At 39.9% G+C, this 24230-nt stretch overlaps 1 protein-coding gene across 1 annotated transcript in view; it reads right to left on the bottom strand.

Annotated features, from left to right (window-relative positions):
- ITPKA (inositol-trisphosphate 3-kinase A) overlaps positions 1 to 24230 on the bottom strand; it is a 233895-nt gene that overhangs the window by 5675 nt on the left and 203990 nt on the right. Inside the window, exons 5-6 of the mRNA XM_053697718.1 lie at positions 16719 to 16820; positions 5490 to 5561 (exon numbers count right to left, since the gene is read on the bottom strand). Of these exons, the coding sequence (XP_053553693.1) occupies positions 5490 to 5561; positions 16719 to 16820 (174 nt within the window). The remainder of the gene's footprint in view (positions 1 to 5489; positions 5562 to 16718; positions 16821 to 24230) is intronic.

Genomic DNA, 24230 nt, shown 5'->3' with positions numbered 1-24230 from the left:
TTTTAGTTAGTATTTTATTTGGGGGGTTGGTTGTGTGGGTGGTGGGTTTTACTGTTGGGGGGGTTGTTTGTATTTTTTTTACAGGTAAAAGAGCTGATTACTTTGGGGCAAAGCTACGCAAAAGGCCCTTTTAAGGGCTATTGGTAAGTTAGTTTAGGCTAGGGTTTTTTTTTATTTTGGGGGGGCTTTTTTATTTTGATAGGGCTATTAGATTAGGTGTAATTAGTTTAAATTTCTGTAATTTGTTTATTAATTTTTGTAATTTAGTGTTTTTTTGTACTTTAGATAATTTAATTTAGGTTATTGTATTTAATTTAGTTAATTGTATTTAATTTAGTTAATTTATTTAATTATAGTGTAGTGTTAGGTGTAATTGTAACTTAGGTTAGGTTTTATTTTACAGGTACTGTTGTATTTATTTTAGCTAGGTAGTTATTTAATAGTTAATAACTATTTAATAACTATTCTACCTAGTTAAAATAAATAAAAACTTGCCTGTAAAATAAAAATAAACCCTAAGCTAGCGACAATGTAACGATTAGTTATATTGTAGCTAGCTTAGGGTTTATTTTATAGGTAAGTATTTAGTTTTAAATAGGATTAATGTAGTTAATGATTGGAATTTTATTTATATTTATTTAAATTAGATTTAAGTTAGGGGGTGTTAGGGTTAGGCTTAGGTTTAGGGGTTAATAAATTTAATATAGTGGCGGCGATGTTGGGGATGGCAGATTAGGGGTTAATAACATAATGTAGGTGGCGGCGGTGTAGGGGGGCAGATTAGGGGTTAATAACATAATGTAGGTGGCGGCGGTGTAGGGGGGGCAGATTATGGGTTAATAACATAATGTAGGTGGCGGCGGTGTAGGGGGGGCAGATTATGGGTTAATAACATAATGTAGGTGGCGGCGATGTTGGGGATGGCAGATTATGGGTTAATAACATAATGTAGGTGTCGGCGGTGTAGGGGGGGGCAGATTAGGGGTTAATAACATAATGTAGGTGGCGGCGGTGTAGGGGGGGCAGATTAGGGGTTAATAACATAATGTAGGTGGTGGTGGTGTAGGGGGGGCAGATTAGGGGTTAATAACATAATGTAGGTGGCGGCGGTGTAGGGGGGGCAGATTAGGGGTTAATAACATAATGTAGGTGGCGGCGGTGTAGGGGGCAGCAGTTTTTCAAGACTGTTATCCATTTGCAAGAGCACTAGATGGCAGCACTATTTCTCTGGCATGTAGTGCTCCAGATGCATACCTAGGTATCTCTTCAACACAGAATATCATGGGAACAAAGCACATTTGACAATAGAATAAACATTTTGGGGTTGATATCCCTTTAAAGTGACACTAGAGTCAAAATTAAACTTTCAAGATTCAGACAGAGCAAGCAATTTTAAACACATTTTCATATCACTTCCATTATAAAAATGTGCACAATCTTTTAATATGCACAGTTTCTGAGACACCAGATCCTACTGAGCATGTGCAAGGATTCACTATATATTTATATGGACTTTGTGATTGGCTGATGGCTGTCACATAATGCAGGGGTACAGAAGTTTTTTTAAATTTTTTTTATTATGCATTTATTGATTATGCAATTTTACTGTATTTAGTGGTTATTTAATGTTAGACCATAAAAGGCAAAGGGAGTTTTTACATGTGCATAGTGTGTGTGTGTATATATATATATATTTTTTTTTAAGAGCTAAGCACTAAATGTGTTAAAAATGTGTATTGTTTTGCAGCCCAGGAATATACACACTGAATAGCCTAAAGTATGTTTGTTTATATGTTGTTGACTATCTTATCTTAAGTTTCACATGTCAATTAGCTTTGCATACACATAAATAAAAATTGACCTTTAAGATTGTTTACATTAAAAGCAACAACTCTAGTTTCCCAGGTGACCCTTTATTATAGACCGTAAACATTATGCTGATTTTCCAGGGTCTATAATTTTTCCAAAAAAGGAAGACCATAAAGAATGGACTATTTACAGCAGGGCTCGTCAAACGCTGGAGCCTCTGAGCCACTGGCGCCTAGAATTTTACCCCTGGCTCCTAACTTTTTGGTGTATTCTCCATCTATATATATATACAATACCACTGAATACAAAAGAAGGGATACAGGAACTCCATAGGTATGATGAATAAAAAACAGTCTTTATTCCAAACTATTAAAATTGAACACAGGTACAGGTGACTGGTCTTACGCATTTCGGCGGACTGCCGCAATTATAGACCTAACAAACAAACGTCAATTGACAGCTTAAAAGGGTTACAAATGAATATCATTGGTTAAATGATGATTGAACACCTGCTGTACCTATACACATAATAGACTCTCCGCTCGCTGTTAAAATAAACCTATGTGGACACAAAAGAGTAAAATATATACAATATGTGCCCAAATATCCATATACAGTATTACAAAAGATAAATGTTGTATTTAAATAGCTACTTATATTGATCTGTAAAACAAGATACCAGAAATATATATAGCAATGGCATACAATGGAACAAAGTGAAGACGAATTATACAGGGCTCACAAATACAAATAATAAATAGCTAGAAACAAAGCAATGCAGATAATGAACCTTCTTAAATGCATAGTGTTTCATTTCCAATAATTGATAAGATCGAATTCAGAGTTGAAACCATTAGGCACCTGAGTTGACAACTTAAAAATCCAAAACGCTTTCTGCCTAGACAAAACTTTAAATCTGTCTCCTCCTCTATTTAGGTTGGAAATGCGTTCAATAGCACACCAAAACTGTGGACAAAATTGACGATGTAAAGAGTTCCAAACATGTAAGGAGCAAGACTAAAAATAAAAATAGAGATGATACACCTTTATTTATTACCCAATATTCTATAGAATATTCTTCTATCTGTAAAATAATTAATAAGTATTTTCCTATACTTTATGGAGATAAATCCTTGAACAAAGTTGTGGAAAATGGGTGTAAATGTGTTTACTCTAAGAACCTCACACTGGGTAATATTTTATCTCCCAGTCAATTATCCCTGTATAATTAGTCTTCACTTTGTTCCATTGTATGCCATTGCTGGCATCTTGTTTTACAGATCAATATAAGTAGCTATTTAAATACAACATTTATCTTTTGTAATACTGTATATGGATATTTGGGCACATATTGTATATATTTTACTCTTTTGTATCCACATAGATTTATTTTCACAGCGAGCAGAGAGTCTATTATGTGTATAGGTACAGCAGGTGTTCAATCATCATTTAACCAATGATATTCACTTGTAACCCTTTTAAGCTGTCAATTGACATTTGTTTGTTGGTCTATGATTACGGCAGTCCGCCGAAACGTGCAAGACCAGTCATTACCTGTACCTGTGTTCAATTTTAATAGTTTGGAATAAAGACTGTTTTTTATTCATCATACCTATGGAGTTCCTGTATCCCTTCTTTTGTATTCATTGAGTATTAAAGACTACGGGGGGTCTCCTACCCTTACAGGAATTACTCGTACCGGATCTCAAGGCACCGTGGAGTTATCATTGGGGTTTATTGTCCGTTCTACATCCTGCCCACAAGCCTTCATTCTACAGATATACACAGTTTTGCCCGAAGCTGTCTTCAGGATACCACGAGTAAGTGGCTGCTACTTCCCTTTGCACTGACCTGAGTCTACCCAAGATTGACCTACGCCAGGAGGGGAGCACAGTAATATGTGCTGACGTCCTGGGACTGGTCTCTGGAGGTATTTGCCTCTGATGGTTCCCTGTGGCAATCAGGTTTTGCTGGAACCAGAGATCTAATGGCTGACAACGGGAGCACTTTATTCCCATGAAGAGGAGGTGAGCCTTTGTACATATCAAGCTTGTTTTGGGTGACTGTTTTTTGCTTTGCCTTCATTGAGCTGCAATTGTACGGACTATAACTGGCGTGGTTTCGCCATACCCATTTATTATAACTGGTGCCTTTATTGACTTTATTTTTTTATACACATTAATTTTTCACAACCAGAACTTTGTGTATGTTTGTAATACAATACCACTGTCTGGTTCCTAAAAGTGTGCTTGACTCCTAAATATTGTTACTGGCTTCTAAATTTTAAACAGATTTGTTGACCCCTGATCTACAGTATATACAAGTGTGCTATTGATTTATCAGACTGATGCCCACAATCATGCAAATAAATACTTCCAATATAAGTTCAGTTTTGGATATTAAAAAGAGAAAAAGAGATCCCAAACAGCACTCTTGTCACATATAAGACCAGTTTTAATCACTTATGGAGGTATATCCAATTATTTAGTGAACAAAAAACTCTATTGGTCAGTGAAAAACAATTTACAATAATGTTAAGTGTATGTTCTGTATAAACATTCTTACATAAGGAGATATATACAACTTAGCCACTTATTATACAGACTAAAAAGCATTAGATACAGCAAAGAAATACTTAGCTCCAAAGACTCAAGTGAAAACGAGAGCTATTGCGGACAAAGAAGATATACTCATTTGTAGCAGATAGTCCAAATGCAGTCGTCTGAGTGAGAGAGTCCTCCTTGTTCTACCGATTTCAGGTCCTCTATTGGAGGAACAGGAGTGAGTCCCGCCCTTAAAGGCTGTTCAATGGTTCCAAAAGATGTAATTAAATGTCCCGTAATCCAATTATGAGAGCCCTAGAGGAGTAGCAATATCTCTTATGCGGTCGGCAGCCAGTATTACTAGAACAATTCAAACAGCAGAGAAGTCGGGATGTAGAGCCGACACCTGTTCTCACAAAGGGCTGTCACAGATGAGGACTGTTGATTGATAAATCCGGAGGGGGGGGTGGGGGGTGCCGCTTGCGTATTAAGGTGATTGGAGTGTGCTTAATCTTGAACGCAACCAGGCAACAGGGTCGCCCCTGCCTAACAAAGTTGCAGAGATTTTGGGTAAGATTACCCAATGCCTTCTCCCACCTCAGACGCAAATAAGCAGGCAGTATAGGAAATACCTATAAGGAATGTTCAGCATGAACCAGTAGTGGACACTAAGTTTCTTCCTTAGTTAGAAGCATATGCCAACGATCGTTTCACCTCTTGGGAAAGGCTTCTTCCGGGCGTGTGTCAGTTCAGTTTTGATTTGAAATATTATATTTAAAATATTAAAGTAATTGAGGATTCAGTTACTTTGGGTGCAAATTGTTGTTTTAGGGACAGTTAAATGTTAAAGTTTTGTTAGCTTAATCTGGTAGAGCAGGGGTTTTCAAATCTGTTCCCACAGGTGAAATAATCATCTGAAAATCTGGCCTGTCAGGGAAAACCCCTGATCTAGAGAGATCTACTAGTTACACCTGCACTTCTTTGAGTAGCAATATATTGTAAGGCTCTCAGAGAGGCAACTGGTTAATTTAAAGTGCACTATATTTTATTTAGATTGGAGTTAGCTCAATTTCATTTGGTGCTGACATATTACTGCAACTATCACTTTGCTGGGAAATTGTTTAACTCATTGCTCACCTCATGTTGTCTAAAAAATTCAGAGGATTCAACGACAGCCTTGATTTCCTGCAGTCGGCACAGATATTTATTCTGTGGAGGGTAGAAAAACAATAGTTATGTAGTAGTAACCTATAAGGACAAAAAATAAACTTTCGAAGAAGCTAAACACAACTAAACAATAAAAAATAAATAGGCAGTGCTCAAATACTTACAAAATTAGAAAAAAAGGTACCAACCATAGTGCATTATCAAGTGTACTGTTAGAACAAACACGTATATAATAAAAAAATGTGTCAAATTTGAAAAAAGGCTCCAACCAATTAAATTTAAAGGGACAGTGTACTGTCATTTTGTTCTCTCTCCTTTAACACCCCAAATAATCTATTTTACCTGCTGGATTGTATTCAATTGTTTACAAATAGCTAATTTACCTTTATTTTGTCATTTGAAACTATTGATTTGAAACGTACCGACGAGAGTTAGAATATCTCGCCTGAGCGGCAAAGTATTGAATACCAAGCCTTAAGTATTGCCCATTGTGTAAAGAGAAAGAGATAAGATAATGAGGCCTTAATGTATATATAGAGGGAGATAAGCTTAGGAGGACCGCTATTTTAACAGGCGCAGCCCATTTACAGTGTCTCACAAAAGTGAGTACACCCCTCACATTTTTGTAAATATTTTATTATATCTTTTCATGTGATAACACTGAACAGAAATGACACTTTGCTACAATGTAAAGTAGTTGTTGTATAGCCTGTATAACAGTGTAAATTTGCTGTCCCCTCAAAATAACTCAACACACAGCCATTAATGTGTAAACCGTTTGCAACAAAAGTGAGTAAACCCCTAATATATGTATATAGGCATATTCTTGATAACAATGGATAGACTTCAATCAGCAAAAACAGCTATAAAATAGATATTCCATGCACAAAAATACATTTTCCCATCATTTTATATTCTGCAGCTACTAAAACAAATAATTGGAAACACATTAAGAGGAAACCTATTTTACAGTACAATGTCCCTTTAAACCATTGGTCCCAAAGTTAAAGCTGCACTCCTAGATCATATCCATTCTGTTCCAGGTGAGAATAAGGCCACTGCACACCACGTAGGGACACCACCACACCCTATAGGTAATAACTTAACGATGTAAAAAATGGAGTGGCCATTTTTTGAATGGTCTATGGCCCTCCCTGTAATATAGGGTGTAAATTACTTTGCAGCTAGATTTTTTCATGCTTTAAGGTTACATTTATTTTGTAATTATGATTATTGTTGATAACAATTCTGTAATTACATTTTGCATTTGCTTATTTAGTATCAGTTTGTAGTATTGTGGTCCCATTCTGTGATTTGAGATAAACTGACTAGTGTGAATCTGGTTAATAACAGTTACATTTGTAAATATCCCTCTATCGCCAACTGGTGGCTGAGGGTTATATAAGGAGGTTGTGTACCACAATTTTTATTGCATGACTAAGGGAAGGAGTTCCCAAAACGTTGCGTGTCTTATTTGCTTTAAAAAAGTAATCTAATTTTGAGTGGCACAGGAACACAATTTTGAATAAATATTTGCAGGGGTTAAAACACATAGCAAAATGAATGAATTTGCTTAAATATAAAATATTTAAAAGAAATATATGGCTAGATTACAAGTTTTTCGTTATGAGCTGTGTGGTGCTAACGAGCAGTTTTCTCTCACCGCTCACTTACCTACAGCGCTGGTATTACGGGTTTTTACAAACCCAGCGTTACAAGGCAAGAAGTGAGCGTTGAGCAAAATTTAGCTCCTTACCGCACTTCAATAACAGCGCTGCTTAAGTCAGCGGTGAGCTGGTTGTACGTGCTCGTGCACGATTTCCCCATAGGAATCAACGGGGAAAGCCGGCTGAAAAAAAGCCTAACACCTGCAAAAAAGCAGCGTAAAACTCCTTAACACAGCCCCATTGATTCCTATGGGGAAATACATTTTATGTTTACACCTAACACCCTAACATGAACCTCGAGTCTAAACACCCCTAATCTTACACTTATTAACCCCTAATCTGCCGCCCCAAACATCTACATTAAACTTATTAACCCCTAATCTGCAGCTCCGGACACCACTGCCACCTATATTATACTTATGAACCCCTAATCTGCTGCCCCCAACATCGCCGACACCTACATTATATTTATTAACCCCTAATCTCCCTCCCCCAATGTCGCCGCAACCTAACTACATGGCCGTATACCATGTAAAAGCTGTAAACATACTGATAAGTGCCTAACATTCACTTCCTCACAAACCAACAAAACATACCCCATCACCACTAGGATGGACTGTACATCAACATACATAATTTATTTGATTACATGCTCATACTGCCAACAACAATATGTTGGTATTACTACACGCCCCCTAAAAGACCGCATAAGGGAACATCTCCTATCCATAGAGGAAGAATTCCCCAGAACACCAGTGGCCAAACATTTCCACACACACTCACAAAAACTAACCCATTTTACATTCAAAGCAATTGAACATATAATAAAAAATCCTCTGGGAGGAGATCGGAATAAAACATTATCCAAAAGAGAAGTATATTGGATCTTCATGCTGCAAACTAGGGCACCACAAGGCATGAACAAAAGATATGATGTCAATCTATACATTGAGTGAACAGGACACCCTTTCTCCATTCATCCAAGCCACTCTAGATCTTAAATCCCCTGACCAAAGATAGAAAATCTCAGACTAGAGAAAAGATAGCAACTAGAAGAAATAATTAAGAGACATATATATAAAATATACAATGTTCTTAGTATAGGTATAGTTAGATTTATCCCTCTTTCAATAATAGTTTGATTATTTTTCTTTTAGCTTATCTACTGTAATTAGATAAACATTAAACATTTTTTATCATGCTCATCTAATAGTCCTAATTCCTTACCCCACGTTGCTATTCACAACAGGTAAGGTAGCTAACATATACTAGTATTCCCCCAGAGTATCATATAACAGAACCTTTTTCCTTAGTATTGACAATTCTCATGTTAGAGTAATTTTCCATCCACTGTTTTACATTTAACACCATTTGTGGCACACAACTATGAGCCAAATAATATTATTAGGGGACTCTAGGCACATAGTAAAGTAAACATATACTTTCCTAGTGGCCTTACAGAAGTAATTCACTAAATACAACCTATTAAAGCTTGTTACAAATACTATTAGACTACAGAATGTTATTAATTATTAATCATTTTTATGCATGATGACGTTTGGAGTAGTACTGGAAATCACTTAAAAGGCTATTGTTAACTCTTGTCTCAGTTAGGCCATATATAATCCCTCCAAGTTTAAATCTCCCTATAAAGGGCCTTGTCAAATTACGGGACCATAAAAAATGGCCTTACTGCTTAACTTCAATATGTGCTTTTCCTAAAAGTGAAAATATAGAAATCAAAACCAAAGCAAATTATACAATAAGCACTTAGAGCAGGCAAATGCCTTTGTGACCTTATTCAGTACTACGCCTACTGAGATATATATTTATATGTTTGAAACATTATGTACAATCAAGCTCTATTGTTTTAAAATCATTCAACAATCATTTATCTGTTCTTTCCAGTCTTCTGCTGCACAGGATCGATGTAAACATAGCAGTGAGTGACCACTAAACCATACACCTGTTGGCAATTTTTTCACCTGAAGAGTAAAGGACTAAATTTATTTCTCTTGTAGTGTGTTCAGTCCACGGGTCATCCATTACTTATGGGATATATTCTCCTTCCCAACAGGAAGTTGCAAGAGGATCACCCAAGCAGAGCTGCTATATAGCTCCACCCCTCACATGTCATATCCAGTCATTCGACCGAAACAAGACGAGAAAGGAGAAACTATATGGTGCAGTGGTGACTGGAGTTTTAATTAAAATTTAGAACTGCCTCAAAAAAAGACAGGGCGGGCCGTGGACTGAACACACTACAAGAGAAATAAATTTATCAGGTAAGCATAAATTATGTTTTCTCTTGTTAAGTGTGTTCAGTCCACGGGTCATCCATTACTTATGGGATACCAATACCAAAGCTAAAGTACACGGATGATGGGAGGGACAAGGCAGGAACTTTAAACAGAAGGAACCACTGCCTGTAGAACCTTTCTCCCAAAAACAGCCTCCGAAGAAGCAAAAGTGTCAAATTTGTAAAATTTTGAAAAGGTATGAAGTGAAGACCAAGTTGCAGCCTTGCAAATCTGTTCAACAGAGGCCTCATTCTTAAAGGCCCAGGTGGAAGCCACAGCTCTAGTGGAATGAGCTGTAATTCTTTCAGGGGGCTGCTGTCCATCAGTCTCATACGCTAAACGTATTATGCTACGAAGCCAAAAAGAGAGAGAGGTGGCCGAAGCCTTTTGACCTCTCCTCTGTCCAGAATAAACGACAAACAGAGAAGAAGTTTGTCGAAAATCCTTAGTTGCCTGTAAGTAGAACTTCAGGGCACGGACTACGTCCAGATTATGCAAAAGACGTTCCTTCTTTGAAGAAGGGTTAGGACATAATGATGGAACAACAATCTCCTGATTGATATTCCTATTAGAAACAACCTTAGGTAAAAACCCAGGTTTAGTACGCAAAACTACCTTGTCTGAATGAAAAATCAGATAAGGAGAGTCACAATGTAAGGCAGATAACTCAGAGACTCTCCGAGCCGAGGAAATAGCCATCAAAAACAGAACTTTCCAAGATAAAAGCTTAATATCAATGGAATGAAGGGGTTCAAACGGAACACCCTGAAGAACTTTAAGAACCAAGTTTAAGCTCCACGGGGGAGCAACAGTTTTAAACACAGGCTTAATCCTAGCCAAAGCCTGACAAAAAGCCTGGACGTCTGGGTTCTCTGCCAGACGTTTGTGAAAAAGAATAGACAGAGCAGAAATCTGTCCCTTTAACGAACTAGCGGATAAACCCTTTTCTAAACCCTCTTGTAGAAAAGACAATATCCTAGGAATCCTAACCTTACTCCATGAGTAACTCTTGGATTCACACCAATGTAAATATTTACGCCATATCTTATGGTAAATTTTTCTGGTAACCGGTTTCCGAGCCTGTATCAATGTATCAATAACCGACTCCGAGAAACCACGCTTTGATAGAATCAAGCGTTCAATCTCCATGCAGTCAGCCTCAGAGAAAATAGGCTTGGATGGTTGAAATGACCCTGAAGTAGAAGGTCCTGCCTCAGAGGCAGAGACCATGGTGGACAGGACGACATGTCCACTAGGTCTGCATACCAGGTCCTGCGTGGCCACGCAGGCGCTATCAGAATCTCCAATGCTCTCTCCTGTTTGATCCTGGCAATCAGACGAGGCAGCAACAGAAACGGTGGGAACACATAAGCCATGTTGAAAACCCAAGGGGCTGCTAGTGCATCTACCAGCACCGCTGCCGGGTCCCTGGACCTGGATCCGTAACGAGGAAGCTTGGCATTCTGGCGAGAAGCCATGAGATCCAGTTCCGGTTCGCCCCAACGAAGAATCAGTTGAGCAAATACCTCCGGGTGAAGTTCCCACTCCCCCGGGTGAAAGGTCTGGCGGCTTAGAAAGTCCGCCTCCCAGTTCTCCACGCCTGGGATGTAGATCGCTGACAGATGGCAAAAGTGAGACTCTGCCCAGCGAATTATCTTTGAGACTTCTAACATCGCTAGGGAACTCCTGGTTCCCCCTTGATGATTGATGTAAGCCACAGTCGTGATGTTGTCCGACTGAAATCTGATGAACCTCAGTGTTGCTAACTGAGGCCAAGCTAGAAGAGCATTGAATATCGCTCTTAATTCCAGAATGTTTATTGGAAGGAGTTTCTCCTCCTGAGTCCATGATCCCTGAGCCTTCAGGGAATTCCAGACTGCGCCCCAGCCTAGAAGGCTGGCATCTGTTGTTACAATCGTCCAATCTGGTCTGCCAAAAGTCATTCCCTTGGACAGATGAATCCGAGACAACCACCAGATAAGAGAATCTCTGGTCTCCTGGTCCAGATTTAGTAAAGGGGACAGATCTGAGTAATCCCCATTCCACTGACTCAGCATGCATAATTGCAGCGGTCTGAGATGCAGGCGCGCAAATGGCACTATGTCCATTGCCGCGACCATTAAGCCGATTACTTCCACGCACTGAGCTACTGATGGGCTTGGAATGGAATGAAGGACACGGCAAGCATTTAGGATTTTTGATAACCTGGACTCCGTCAGGTAAATCTTCATCTCTACAGAATCTATAAGAGTCCCTAGAAAGGGAACCCTTGTGAGTGGTAACAGAGAACTCTTTTCCATGTTCACTTTCCACCCATGCGACCTCAGAAATGCTAGAACTATCTCTGTATGAGACTTTGCATTTTGAAAACTTGACGCTTGTATCAGAATGTCGTCTAAGTACGGAGCCACCGATATGCCTCGCGGTCTTAGTACCGCCAGAAGCGAGCCCAGAACCTTTGTAAAAATTCTCGGGGCCGTAGCTAACCCGAAGGGAAGAGCTACAAACTGGTAATGCCTGTCTAGAAAGGCAAACCTTAGGTACCGATAATGATCTTTGTGAATCGGTATGTGAAGGTAGGCATCCTTTAAGTCCACTGTGGTCATATACTGACCCTCTTGGATCATGGGTAGGATGGTTCGAATAGTCTCCATTTTGAATGATGGAACTCTTAGGAATTTGTTTAAGATCTTTAGGTCCAAGATTGGTCTGAAGGTTCCCTCTTTCTTGGGAACCACAAACAGATTTGAGTAAAATCTTTGCCCTTGTTCCGTCCGCGGAACTGGGTGGATCACCCCCATTACTAGGAGGTCTTGTACACAGTGAAGAAAAGCCTCTTTCTTTATTTGGTTTGATGATAACCTTGAAAGATGAAATCTCCCTTGTGGAGGAGAAGCTTTGAAGTCCAGAAGGTATCCCTGAGATATAATCTCCAACGCCCAGGGATCCTGGACATCTCTTGCCCAAGCCTGGGCGAAGAGAGAAAGTCTGCCCCCCACCAGATCCGTTTCCGGATAGGGGGCCCTCTCTTCATGCTGTCTTAGGGGCAGAAGTAGGCTTTCTGGCCTGCTTGCCCTTGTTCCAGGACTGGTTGCTTTTCCAACCCTGTCTGTAACGAGCAGCAGTGCCTTCCTGTTTTGGAGCGGAGGAAGTTGATGCTGCTCCTGCCTTGAAATTACGAAAGGCACGAAAACTAGACTGTTTGGCCTTTGATTTGGCCCTGTCCTGAGGAAGGGTGTGACCCTTACCTCCAGTAATGTCAGCAATAATCTCCTTCAAGCCGGGCCCGAATAAGGTTTGCCCTTTCAAAGGAATATTAAGCAATTTAGATTTAGAAGTTACATCTGCTGACCAGGATTTAAGCCATAGCGCTCTGCGCGCCTGAATGGCGAATCCGGAGTTCTTAGCCGTTAGTTTGGTTAAATGCACAACGGCATCCAAAACAAATGCATTAGCTAGCTTAAGGGCTTTAAGCTTGTTCAAAGTCTCATCCAATGGTGCTGTGCGAATAGCCTCTTCCAGAGACTCAAACCAGAAAGCCGCTGCAGCAGTGACGGGCGCAATGCATGCAAGGAGCTGTAATATAAAACCTTGTTGAACAAACATTTTCTTAAGGTAACCTTCTAATTTTTTATCCATTAGATCTGAGAAAGCACAACTATCCTCCACCAGAATAGTGGTACGCTTGGCTAAAGTAGAAACTGCTCCCTCCACCTTAGGGACCGTCTGCCATAAGTCTCGTGTGGTGGCGTCTATTGGGAACATTTTTCTAAATATCGGAGGAGGGGAAAAAGGCACACCGGGTTTATCCCACTCCTTGTTAATAATCTCTGTAAGCCTTTTAGGTATAGGAAAAACGTCAGTACACACCGGTACCGAATAGTATTTATCCAGCCTACATAATTTCTCTGGGATTGCAACCGTGTCGCAATCATTCAGAGCCGCTAATACCTCCCCTAGTAATACACGGAGGTTCTCAAGCTTAAATTTAAAATTTGATATTTCTGAATCCGGTCTCCCTGGATCAGATCCGTCACCCACAGAATGAAGCTCTCCGTCCTCATGTTCTGCAAATTGTGACGCAGTGTCAGACATGGCCCTCATATCATCAGCGCGCTCTGTCCTTAACCCAGAGCTATCGCGCTTGCCTCTTAACTCAGGCAAATTAGATAATACTTCTTTCATAACATTAGCCATATCTTGTAAAGTGATTTGTAAGTGCCTTGATGTGCTTGGCGCCACAATCTCACGCACCTCCTGAGCGGGAGGCGAAGCTACTGACACGTGAGGAGAGTTAGGCGGCATAACTTCCCCCTTGTTGTCTGGTGATAATTTCTTTACCAGTAAAGACAGACTTTTATTTAAAGTAACATCAATACAATTGGTACACATATTTCTATTGGGCTCCACATTGGCCTTTAACCCCTTAAGGACCAGCGACGTACCCTGTATGTCACTGGCCTTTTTTTGGGACTTGATTGTTTTATAGCACGGTCTTGCCACCAGCGTTGAGACTGCTCTATTCCACAAAGCCTGCTGGAGGGAGGGTATTAATAGCGTGTTCTTGCTAGACTTGTGCTATTATGTCCTGAAAAACCCCTTAACGACCAGTGACATACAGGGTACATTGTGGTCATTAAGGGGTTAAACATAATGAGCAAGCAGATTCATCTGTGTCAGACATGTTTAAACAGACTAGCAATGAAGCTATCAAGCTTGGAAATTTCTCCTCTCACAACCTCCTTTGTTGAGACTTGCAAGAGAATGACTGGATATGACATGTGAGGGGTGGAGCTATATAGCAGCTCTGCTTGGGTGATCCTCTTGCAACTTCCTGTTCGGAAGGAGAATATATCCCATAAGTAATGGATGACCCGTGGACTGAACACACTTAACAAGAGAAATAAAACCCACCCAATACACCCTTAAAAAAAAAACCCTGAAGATCGACTTACAGTTCTGAAGACCGGACATCCATCCTCAAGGAAGCCGGGCCAAAGTCCTCAATGAAGCCGGGAGTCTTCATCCAAGCTGGGCAAAGTGGTCCTCCAGACGGGCAGAAGACTTTATCCAGACGGCATCTTCTATCTTCATCCATCTGACACGGAGCGGGTCCATCTTCAAGACATCCGACGCAGAGCATCCTCTTCTGCCGACGACTAACGACGAATGAAGGTTCCTTTAAGTGACGTCATCCAAGATGGCGTCCCTTAGATTCCGATTGGCTGATAGAATTTTATCAGCCAATCGGAATTAAGGTAGAAAAAATCCTATTGGCTGATGCAATCAGCCAATAAGATTGAAGTTCAATCCTATTGGCTGATCCAATCAGCCAATAGGATTGAGCTTGCATTCTATATGCTGTTCCAATCACCCGCTCCGCGTTGGATGGATGAAGATAGAAGATGCCGTCTGGATGAAGACTTCTGCCCGTCTGGAGGACCACTTCGCCCGGCTTGGATGAAGACTTCTCCCGGCTTCGTTGAGGACTTCAGTCCAGCTTGGATGAAGACTTCTGCCGCTTCCTTGAGGATGGATGTCTGGTCTTCAGAACTGTAAGTCGATCTTCAGGGGGTTAGTGTTAGGTTTTTTTAAGGGTGTATTGGGTGGGTTTTATTTTTAGGTTAGGGTTTGGGCTTGCAACAGAGCTAACTGCCCTTTTAAGGGCAATGCCCATCCAAATGCCCTTTTCAGGGCAATGGGGAACTTAGGTTTTTTTTAGATAGTATTTTATTTGGAGGTTTGATTGTGTGGGTGGTGAGTTTTACTGTTGGGAGGGTTGTTTGTATTTTTTTTACAGGTAAAAGAGCTGATTTCTTTGGGGCAATGCCCCGCAAAAGGATCTTTTAAGGGCTATTGATAGTTTAGTTTAGGCTAGGGTTTTTTTTTTATTTTGGGGGGGCTTTTTTATTTTGATAGGGCTATTAGATTAGGTGTAATTATTTTAAAGATCTTGTAATTTGTTTATTATTTTATGTAATTTAGTGTTTGCTTTTTTTTTACTTTAGCTAATTTAATTTATTTAATTGTTTTTAATTTAGTTAATTTATTTAATTGTAGGGTTAGGTTAGGTGTTATTTTAACTTAGGTTAGGGTTTATTTTACAGGTAAATTTGTATTTATTTTAGCTAGGTAGATATTAAATTGTTAATAACTATTTAATACATATTCTACCTAGTTAAAATAAATACAAACTTGCCTGTAAAATAAAAATAAACCCTAAGATACATACAATGTAACTATTAGTTATATTGTAGCTAGCTTAGGGTTTATTTTATAGGTAAGTATTTAGTTTTAAATAGGAATTATTTAGGTAATAATATTAATTTTTATTTAGATTTATTTAAATTATATTTAAGATAGGGGGTGTTAGGGTTAGGGTTAGACTTAGGTTAAGGGGTTAATACATTTAGTATAGTGGCAGAGACGTTGTGGGCGGCAGATTAGGGGTTAATAAATGTAGATAGGTGGCGGCGATGTTAGGGGTGGCAGATTAGGGGTTTATAATATTTAACTAATGTTTGTGAGGCGGGAGTGCGGCGGTTTAGGGGTTAATATATTTATTATAGTTGCGGCAAAGTCCGGAGCGGCAGATTAGGGGTTAATAATTTTATTATAGTGTTTACGATGTGGGAGGGCCTCGCTTTAGGGGTTATTAGGTAGTTTATGGGTGTTAGTGTACTTTTTAGTTATGAGTTTTATGTTACGGCATTGTACCATAAAACTCTTAACTACTGACTTTTAAATGCGTTAGGACTCTTGACAGGGTAGGGTGTACCGCTCACTTTTTGGCCTCCCAGGACAGACTCGTTATACCGGCGCTATGGAAGTCCCATAGAAAAAAGACTTTACAAAATTTACGTAAGTCGTTTTGTGGTAAAGCCAAAAAATTGTGCCGTGCCCCTATACCTGCAAGACTCGTAATACCAGCGGGTGTAAAAAAAGCAGCGTTAGGACCTCTTAACGCTGCTTTTTTACCCTAACGCACAACTCGTAATCTAGCCGATAGATTTTTAACACTAGAATGTCTCTTTAAGTTATCTACTTTTCATTATGCTAGAGGTACAAGGTCACTTTGGATCATTATTGCACTCTCCTCTGCAGCACTTTCTTTATGCTTATTGTTTTTAAATAAACATTATTGTCTTTTAGAAAATATAAGAAAAATGTAATCCGTGTATTCTACAAACACATTATTTCCATTGTGAGGAAGGCTCCAAAATTCCACTTACCAGAATCACTTTGTTGCCATCAATAAACTCTAGAAATACTTTATGAATCTGGTCCCGGGTTTTAGTTGTTTTAAAGTTTGTGTTGCAAGTTCCATCACCTTTCTAAGTAAATAAAAGGATTGTTTTAGTTAGATTATGTTATGGAGGTTACTTCTTATTAACATATTACTTATGAAAGGAAACATTTACTATTATATTCATCTGGATCATTCTCAGCAAAATGAACGAAAAATATTTGTATTCAAAGCTACAGTATAGCTTATAGGGCAACATAATTAATTTATTAATAAATGCTACTACAAAACAAAGTGATAATAGGGGCGCTTACCACAATATATAAAAAACAACAACAAATAAATGGTGGTAATGTGAATATAATGTGAAAGTCCAAACAAAACAGTCTTATATTATCAGTTAGGTAGCTCTCCTCAAGTGTTAGGGAAATCGTCTATCCAGTAGTTAGCAGCAGCGGATAGAGCCAGCAAGGCCCAAACTGATGATCAAGTACTGCAAACAGCTTAAAAAAACCCTCAAATGGTGTACAAGGTAGTGTAAAAACAAGTGTTTAATATCAAACAAAAGTATCCAGAAAAGCGTTTCTCATTAACAAACCATTTCATCAGGCTGATACTTGAATGACGATTTAGTCACGTGGCACCCTAACCCTAATTGTCATTCAAGTATCAGCCTTATGAAACTGTTTGTTACTGAGAAACGCATCACTGGATACTTTTGTGTTTGATATTGAAGTGATTGTAAAGTTTAATTAATTAAAGCCCAGTATCTAAAAATACTCTTAAAAACAGGGGCACTTTAATTCATTAAACTTTACAAACACGCTTTTTTTTGTTTAAAAATAGTTACCTTTTTGTTATGTTAAACAGACTCCGCCCCCATCTTCTGTATTTTGCAAATCGATGATGAATCCTGCATCCTCCAATCGTTGTGTGCCCCCATTGGGGTCCAGCTCGTAGGGCACACAACGATTGTAGGAAGCCGGAATCGTCATCGATTTGCAAAATACTGTCGAAGATGGGGGTGGAGGATCGGCGGTCTGTTTACCATAACAAAAAGGTAAGTATTTTTTTTTAAAAAGCATGTTTGTAAAGATTAATGAATTTAAGTGCCCCTGTTTTTAAGAGTATTTTTAGATACTGGGCTTTAGTTCTTTACAATTACTTTAAACACTTGTTTTTTACGCTACCTTGTACACAATTTGAGTCTTTTTGAAGCTGTTTGCAGTACTTGATCATCAGTTTGGGCCTTGCTGATTCTAACCACTGTGGCTGACCACCGGACAGATGATTTCCCTATTTATGAAACGAAAATTAATGGTAAGGATCTGGCCTGCCTGAATAGCACTTGTTTAGTGCCTCACTGAAAGTAAGTGTAGGGGCGGACTTACTACTGCCGGTGCAAGGGGTGCTACTGCAACGGGCCCAGGGTGCCCAGAATCAGAGCAGCTGAAGGCTAGCACAAAATAAAATTAAAAATTGAGCTGTTTATTATATATAAAAAAAATTGCTGTTTATTTTTATTTTTTTAATTGTTGTGCACTTTTTAAAATACATTTTATTTTATGAGGGCCGCAGTGACGGTCCATCCATGGAGAGCGCGCATGCAGAATGTGAGTTAGGGAGTAAGTAAGCTTGCGTGCTGGTCGTTTAGGGCGGGAAATAGGGCTACTGTCTGAACCATGCTGCATAGGTGGTCACAGAGGGGACGTTCTGCAAATCTCATTTGAAAAGAGCTAATCACTGGAGCACGAGTGCTAGACTTGGGATCTCCTGAGCACCTTCCCGATACTAGAGCAATAAGGTAGGGGAGATTCTGTCATGAATTAAAAGTCTCACACTTTCACCTATACATGTAGAGATGCCACTGCAGTACAAGAAACATCATTTTTCCTGCCACACTGCCCCCCCTCCACTCTGCCCATAACTATCCACCCCAGCACATGGAAAGTGAACTGATCTCCCTGAAGGACACGGGGGGGGGGGCAAGGAAACTTTGAGAGAACAACAAATTGCATGAGCCCCCATCCTGCTGTCACATCTCTGTGTACAAAGCAATACTCTAAGGGTTTTCCCATCAGTGAACCATTGATTCTGCTGGCATTTGTGATGGTATGTCATGTGTAGAGGGCTGTGCTTGGAAGATTAGTTTGTTTTTATATGCATATTTAATTATATGCACCATCATTATGGTAGGAAAACATTATTTTCTATTCTCAGGGAAGTGGGAGGTTGTTGGAGCAGGGTATTTAACCTTACAGTTCCCTCTGATGCTTATGTGATTCACTGGCATACAGTCTTAGTCTGACTGTCAGAGCACATGGAGACCGGGGTCAATGCTGATCTTGTCTCGCAGTGTGAAGAATTGTAAGACTATTCATCCCCCACCTCTGTGACTTCCTGCTGTTTATTTTAACCTCTGCAGGCTCAGTCCACTGAAGAGACAAGAAAAAACTAAGTTTAAAATATTTTTAACATGTATGTAATATTGCCTTTGAATATAAAAAAACAAAATTTATGCTTACCTGATAAATTTCTTTCTTTCCGGACATGGAGACACCACAACGTCATTCCAATTACTAGTGGGAATATCACTCCTGGCCAGCAAGAGGAGGCAAAGAGCACCCCAGCAAATCCCCAGTCATTCGACCGAAGCGAAATGGAAAATGTAATAACACAAAGATGTAGAGGTGCCTGAGGTTTAGTCAAAAATAACTGTCTAATTAAGGGTGGGGTCGTGGACTCCATGTCCGGAAACAAATACATTTATCAGGTAAGCATAAATTTTGTTTTCTTTCCTAAGACATGGAGAGTCCACAACCTAATTCCAATTACTAGTGGGAACCAATACCCAAGCTAGAGGACACAGAATGAATAGGGAGGGAGAACAAAGGGAATGATGTCAATGGAAGCAACCATCAGACCAATTACCTCCATGCATTGAGCCACTGATGGCCAAACAGTAGACTGTAGAGAGAGGCAAGAGGAGAGAATTTTGGATTTTCTGACCACCATCAGAAAAAAATTCATAGATAGGAAATCTATTATGGTCCCTAAGAAAACCACAAACTCTTTTCCAGATTCACTTTCCATCCATGGGAACGTAGAAAAGACAAGATCTCTGTATGAGAGTTTGCTTGTTGAAAAGATGGTGCCTGAACCAATATGTCATCCAGGTATGGCACCACTGCAATTCCCCAAGACCTGATCACTGCCAAGAGATCCCCCAGAACCTTTGAGAAAATTCTGGGAGCTGTGGCAAGGCCAAACGGAAGAGTCACAAACTGAAAGTGTTTGTCTAGAAATGCAAATCTCTTGAACTTGTGATGATCCCTGTGGATGGGAACATGAAGATACGCGTCCTTCAGGTCTATGGTCGTCATGAACTCACCCTCTTCGACCAAAGGAAGAATGGAACCAATGGTTTCCATTTTGAAGGACGGTACCCTGAGAAACTTGTTGAGACACTTCAGATCTAAAATGGGTCGAAAAGTTCCCTCTTTTGGGAACTACAAACAGATTTGTGTAAAAACCTAGACCCTATTCCCTTAGTAAAACTAGAACAATCACTCCTAGGGAGAAAAGGTCCTAAACGCAGTTCAAGAATGCCTCTCTTTTTACCTAGTCTGTAGATAATCTTGAGAGGTGGAATCTGCCCCTGGGAAGGCAAGATTTGAATTCTATTTTTTTTGTAACCCTGAGATACTATATCCACAGCCCAAGGATCTGGGACATCTCGTATCCACGCTTGACAAAACAGGGAAAGTCTGCCCCCCACTTGATCCGATCCCGGACCGGGGACAAACCCTTCATGCTGACTTAGACTAAGCTGAGGGTTTCTTAGATTCCTTTCCCTTGTTTCAAGACTGATTGGGTTTCCAAGAAGACTTGGACTGCTCCTGCTTGGAAGAGGGAGAGGAAGAATTTTGACCTTTGAAGTTATGAAAGGAACGAAAATTACTTTGACGTCCTTTATGTCTGTTCTTCTTGTCTTGTGGTAGAAAAGACTCTTTTCCACCCGTAATATCAGAAATTTTTCCTGCCAGACCATGTCCAAACAAGATTTTACCCTTGTAAGGAAGCGCCAGACGTTTGGACTTGGAGGTAACAGCAGCTGCCCAAGATTTTAGCCACAAGGCCCTGCGGGCTAGGACGGTGAAGCCAGACATCTTGGCTCCCCGTCTAATAACTTGCACATTAGCATCAGAAATAAAGGAATTGGCTTATGTGAGAGCCTTAATCCTTTCTTGGATCTCTTCTAATGGAGTCTCAACTAAAATTGATTCAGTCAAGGCATCACACCAATAAGATGCAGCACTTGCTACTGTGGCAATACAAACTGCATGTTGCCATTGAAGACCCTGATGAACATACATCTTTTTAAAATAAGTCTCCAGCCTCTTGTCCATGGGATCCATAAAAGAGTAGCTATCCTCTATAGGGATTGTAGTTATATTAGCCAGAGTTGAAATAGCCCCTTCTACTTTAGGCACCGTGCGCCATAAATCTTTAATGTAGTCAGCAACAGGAAACATCTTTTTAAAAATAGGAGACGGGGAAAAGGTATCCCTGGCTTCTCCCATTCCTGTAAAATAATCTCAGTCACACAATCTGGAGCAGGAAACACTTCCACAGAGGAAGGAATATCATAGTATTTGTTAAGCTTTCTAGATTTCTTAGGGTTTACAGCGACAGAAGAGTCGGAGTCATCCAAAGTAGCCAATACCTCCTTTAAAAGTACACAAAGGTGTTCAAGCTTAAATCTGAAGTTTACTTCTTCAGTATCAGATGAAGGAATTATACTGTCCAAATCTGAGATTTCACCCTCAGAGGCTACCGAGGTATCTTCCTCATCAGTCTTTTGAAGGAGGGCAACCTGCGTAGCAGCAAGCAGAATAGTCACCTTACACTCTGAAAAATGTTTAGATTTCCTCTTGCGTTTCCCCAATGCAGAAAAAGCAGATAAAGCCACAGATACCGCAGAAGATATCTGTGCATCAAAATCTACAGGCAAATATACGACCTCCAGAAGGCTGAGAGGAACCGGTGGGCACTGTATGTGATGCTAATTAAGCTTGGGACGTTTGAGGTGAAAGCTGTCGCATTGCCTGAACAGCATCATCCTGAGAGACATTGGGCTCAGAGGACAACAATATATCTTTAAATTGAAGAGTTCTAGCTAAGCATGCAGCACATAATTGCATAGGTAAAACAATTTGTGCCTCTAGGCATAACAAACATTGCTGCCGCGGACCTGAATACGCTCTCCAAAGTTACCAAAAAAGCTGTCAAAAAGCCGCGCACCAAGTACGGGGCGATGAGCAGCAGACTGTTGTTTACTAACAGTCATCAATCTTGCTGCTCTTCGGCTTTTTCACAGCTTTATTGGTATACTGTCACTAAACACCCACAGCTCACGGACCCTGCCGCAACTAAAGTTATTAACCCCTAAACCGCCGCTCCCAGAGCCCACCGCCACTCTAATAAACGTATTAACCCCTATCCTGCCGCTCCCAGAGCCAACCGCCACCTACATTATACTTATTAACCCCCCTAAAAAAAAAAAGAAGCTCCCCATTGCCCTGAAAAGTTTTTTAACTAGGTACAATAGTTATTAAATAGTTATTAATTATTTAATAACTACCTAGCTAAAATAAATACAAAAGTACCTGTAAAATAAAACCTAACCTAAGTTATACTAAAACCTAGCACTGCACTATAATAAAATAAATTAACTACATTAAATACAATTAACTAAATTAAATTATCTAAAGTACAACCCCCCCCCACTAAATTACAGAAAATAATAAACAAATTACAGATATTTAAACTAATTACACCTAATCTAATAGCCCTATCAAAATAACCCCCCCCCAAAAAAAAACCCTAGCCTAAACTAAACTATCAATAGCCCTTAAAAGGGCCTTTTGCGGGGAATTGCCCCAAAGTAATCAGCTCTTTTACCTGAAACAAAAAATACAAGCAACCCCCCCAACAGTAAAAGCCACCACCCACACAATCAACCCCCCCCCCCAAAAAATACTAACTAAAAAAACCTAAGCTCCCCATTGCCCTGCAAAGGGCATTTGGATGGGCATTGCCCTTAAAAGGGCAGTTAGCTCTTTTGCAGCCCAAACCCTAACCTAAAAATAAAACCCACCCAATACACCCTTCAAAAAACCTAACACTAACCCCCTGAAGATCACCTTACCGGGAGACGTCTTCATCCAAGCCGGGCAGAAGTGGTCCTCCAGATGGGCAGAAGTCTTCATCCAAGCCGGGGCGAAGTGGTCCTCCAGACGGGCAGAAGTTTTCATCCAGACGGCATCATCTATCTTCATCCATCCGGCAAAGAGCGGGTCCATCTTCAAGACATCCGAAGCATAGCATCCTCCTCGGCTGACGACTACCCGACGAATGAAGGTTCCTTTAAGTGACATCATCCAAGATGGTGTCCCTTAGATTCTGATTGGCTAATAGAATTCTATCAGCCAATCGGAATTAAGGTAGAAAAAATCCTATTGGCTGATGCCAATCGGAATCTAAGGCACACCATCTTGGATGACGTCACTTAAAGGAACCTTCATTTGTTGAGTAGTCGTCAGCCGAGGAGGATGCTCTGCGTCGGATGTCTTGAAGATGGACCCACTCCGGATGGATGAAGATGGAAGATGCCGTCAGGATGAAGACTTCTGCCAGTCTGGAGGACCACTTCGCCCTGGCTTGGATGAAGACTTCTGCCCGTCTGGAGGACCACGTCTGCCCGGCTTGGATGAAGACGTCTCCCGGTAAGGTAATCTTCAGGGGGTTAGAGTTAGGTTTTTTTTAAGGGTGTATTGGGTGGGTTTTATTTTTAGGTTAGGGTTTGGGCTGCAAAAGAGCTAACTGCCCTTTTAAGGGCAATGCCCATCCAAATGCCCTTTGCAGGGCAATGGGGAGCTTAGGTTTTTTTAGTTAGTATTTTTTTTTGGGGGGGGGGGTTGATTGTGTGGGTGGTGGCTTTTACTGTTGGGGGGGTTGCTTGTATTTTTTGTTTCAGGTAAAAGAGCTGATTACTTTGGGGCAATTCCCCGCAAAAGGCCCTTTTAAGGGCTATTGATAATTTAGTTTAGGCTAGGGGTTTTTTTTTTGGGGGGGGGGTTATTTTGATAGGGCTATTAGATTAGGTGTAATTAGTTTAAATATCTGTAATTTGTTTATTATTTTCTGTAATTTAGTGGGGGGGGGGTTGTACTTTAGATAATTTAATTTAGTTAATTGTATTTAATGTAGTTAATTTATTTTATTATAGTGCAGTGCTAGGTTTTAGTATAACTTAGGTTAGGTTTTATTTTACAGGTACTTTTGTATTTATTTTAGCTAGGTAGTTATTAAATAATTAATAACTATTTAATAACTATTGTACCTAGTTAAAATAAATACAAACTTGCCTGTAAAATAAAAATAAACCCTAAGATAGCTACAATGTAACTATTAGTTATATTGTAGCTATCTTAGA

The sequence above is a fragment of the Bombina bombina genome, chromosome 1 (assembly GCF_027579735.1).
Source record: "Bombina bombina isolate aBomBom1 chromosome 1, aBomBom1.pri, whole genome shotgun sequence".
Lineage (NCBI taxonomy): Eukaryota > Metazoa > Chordata > Amphibia > Anura > Bombinatoridae > Bombina > Bombina bombina.
This window is presented reverse-complemented; position numbering and strand designations above follow the sequence as displayed.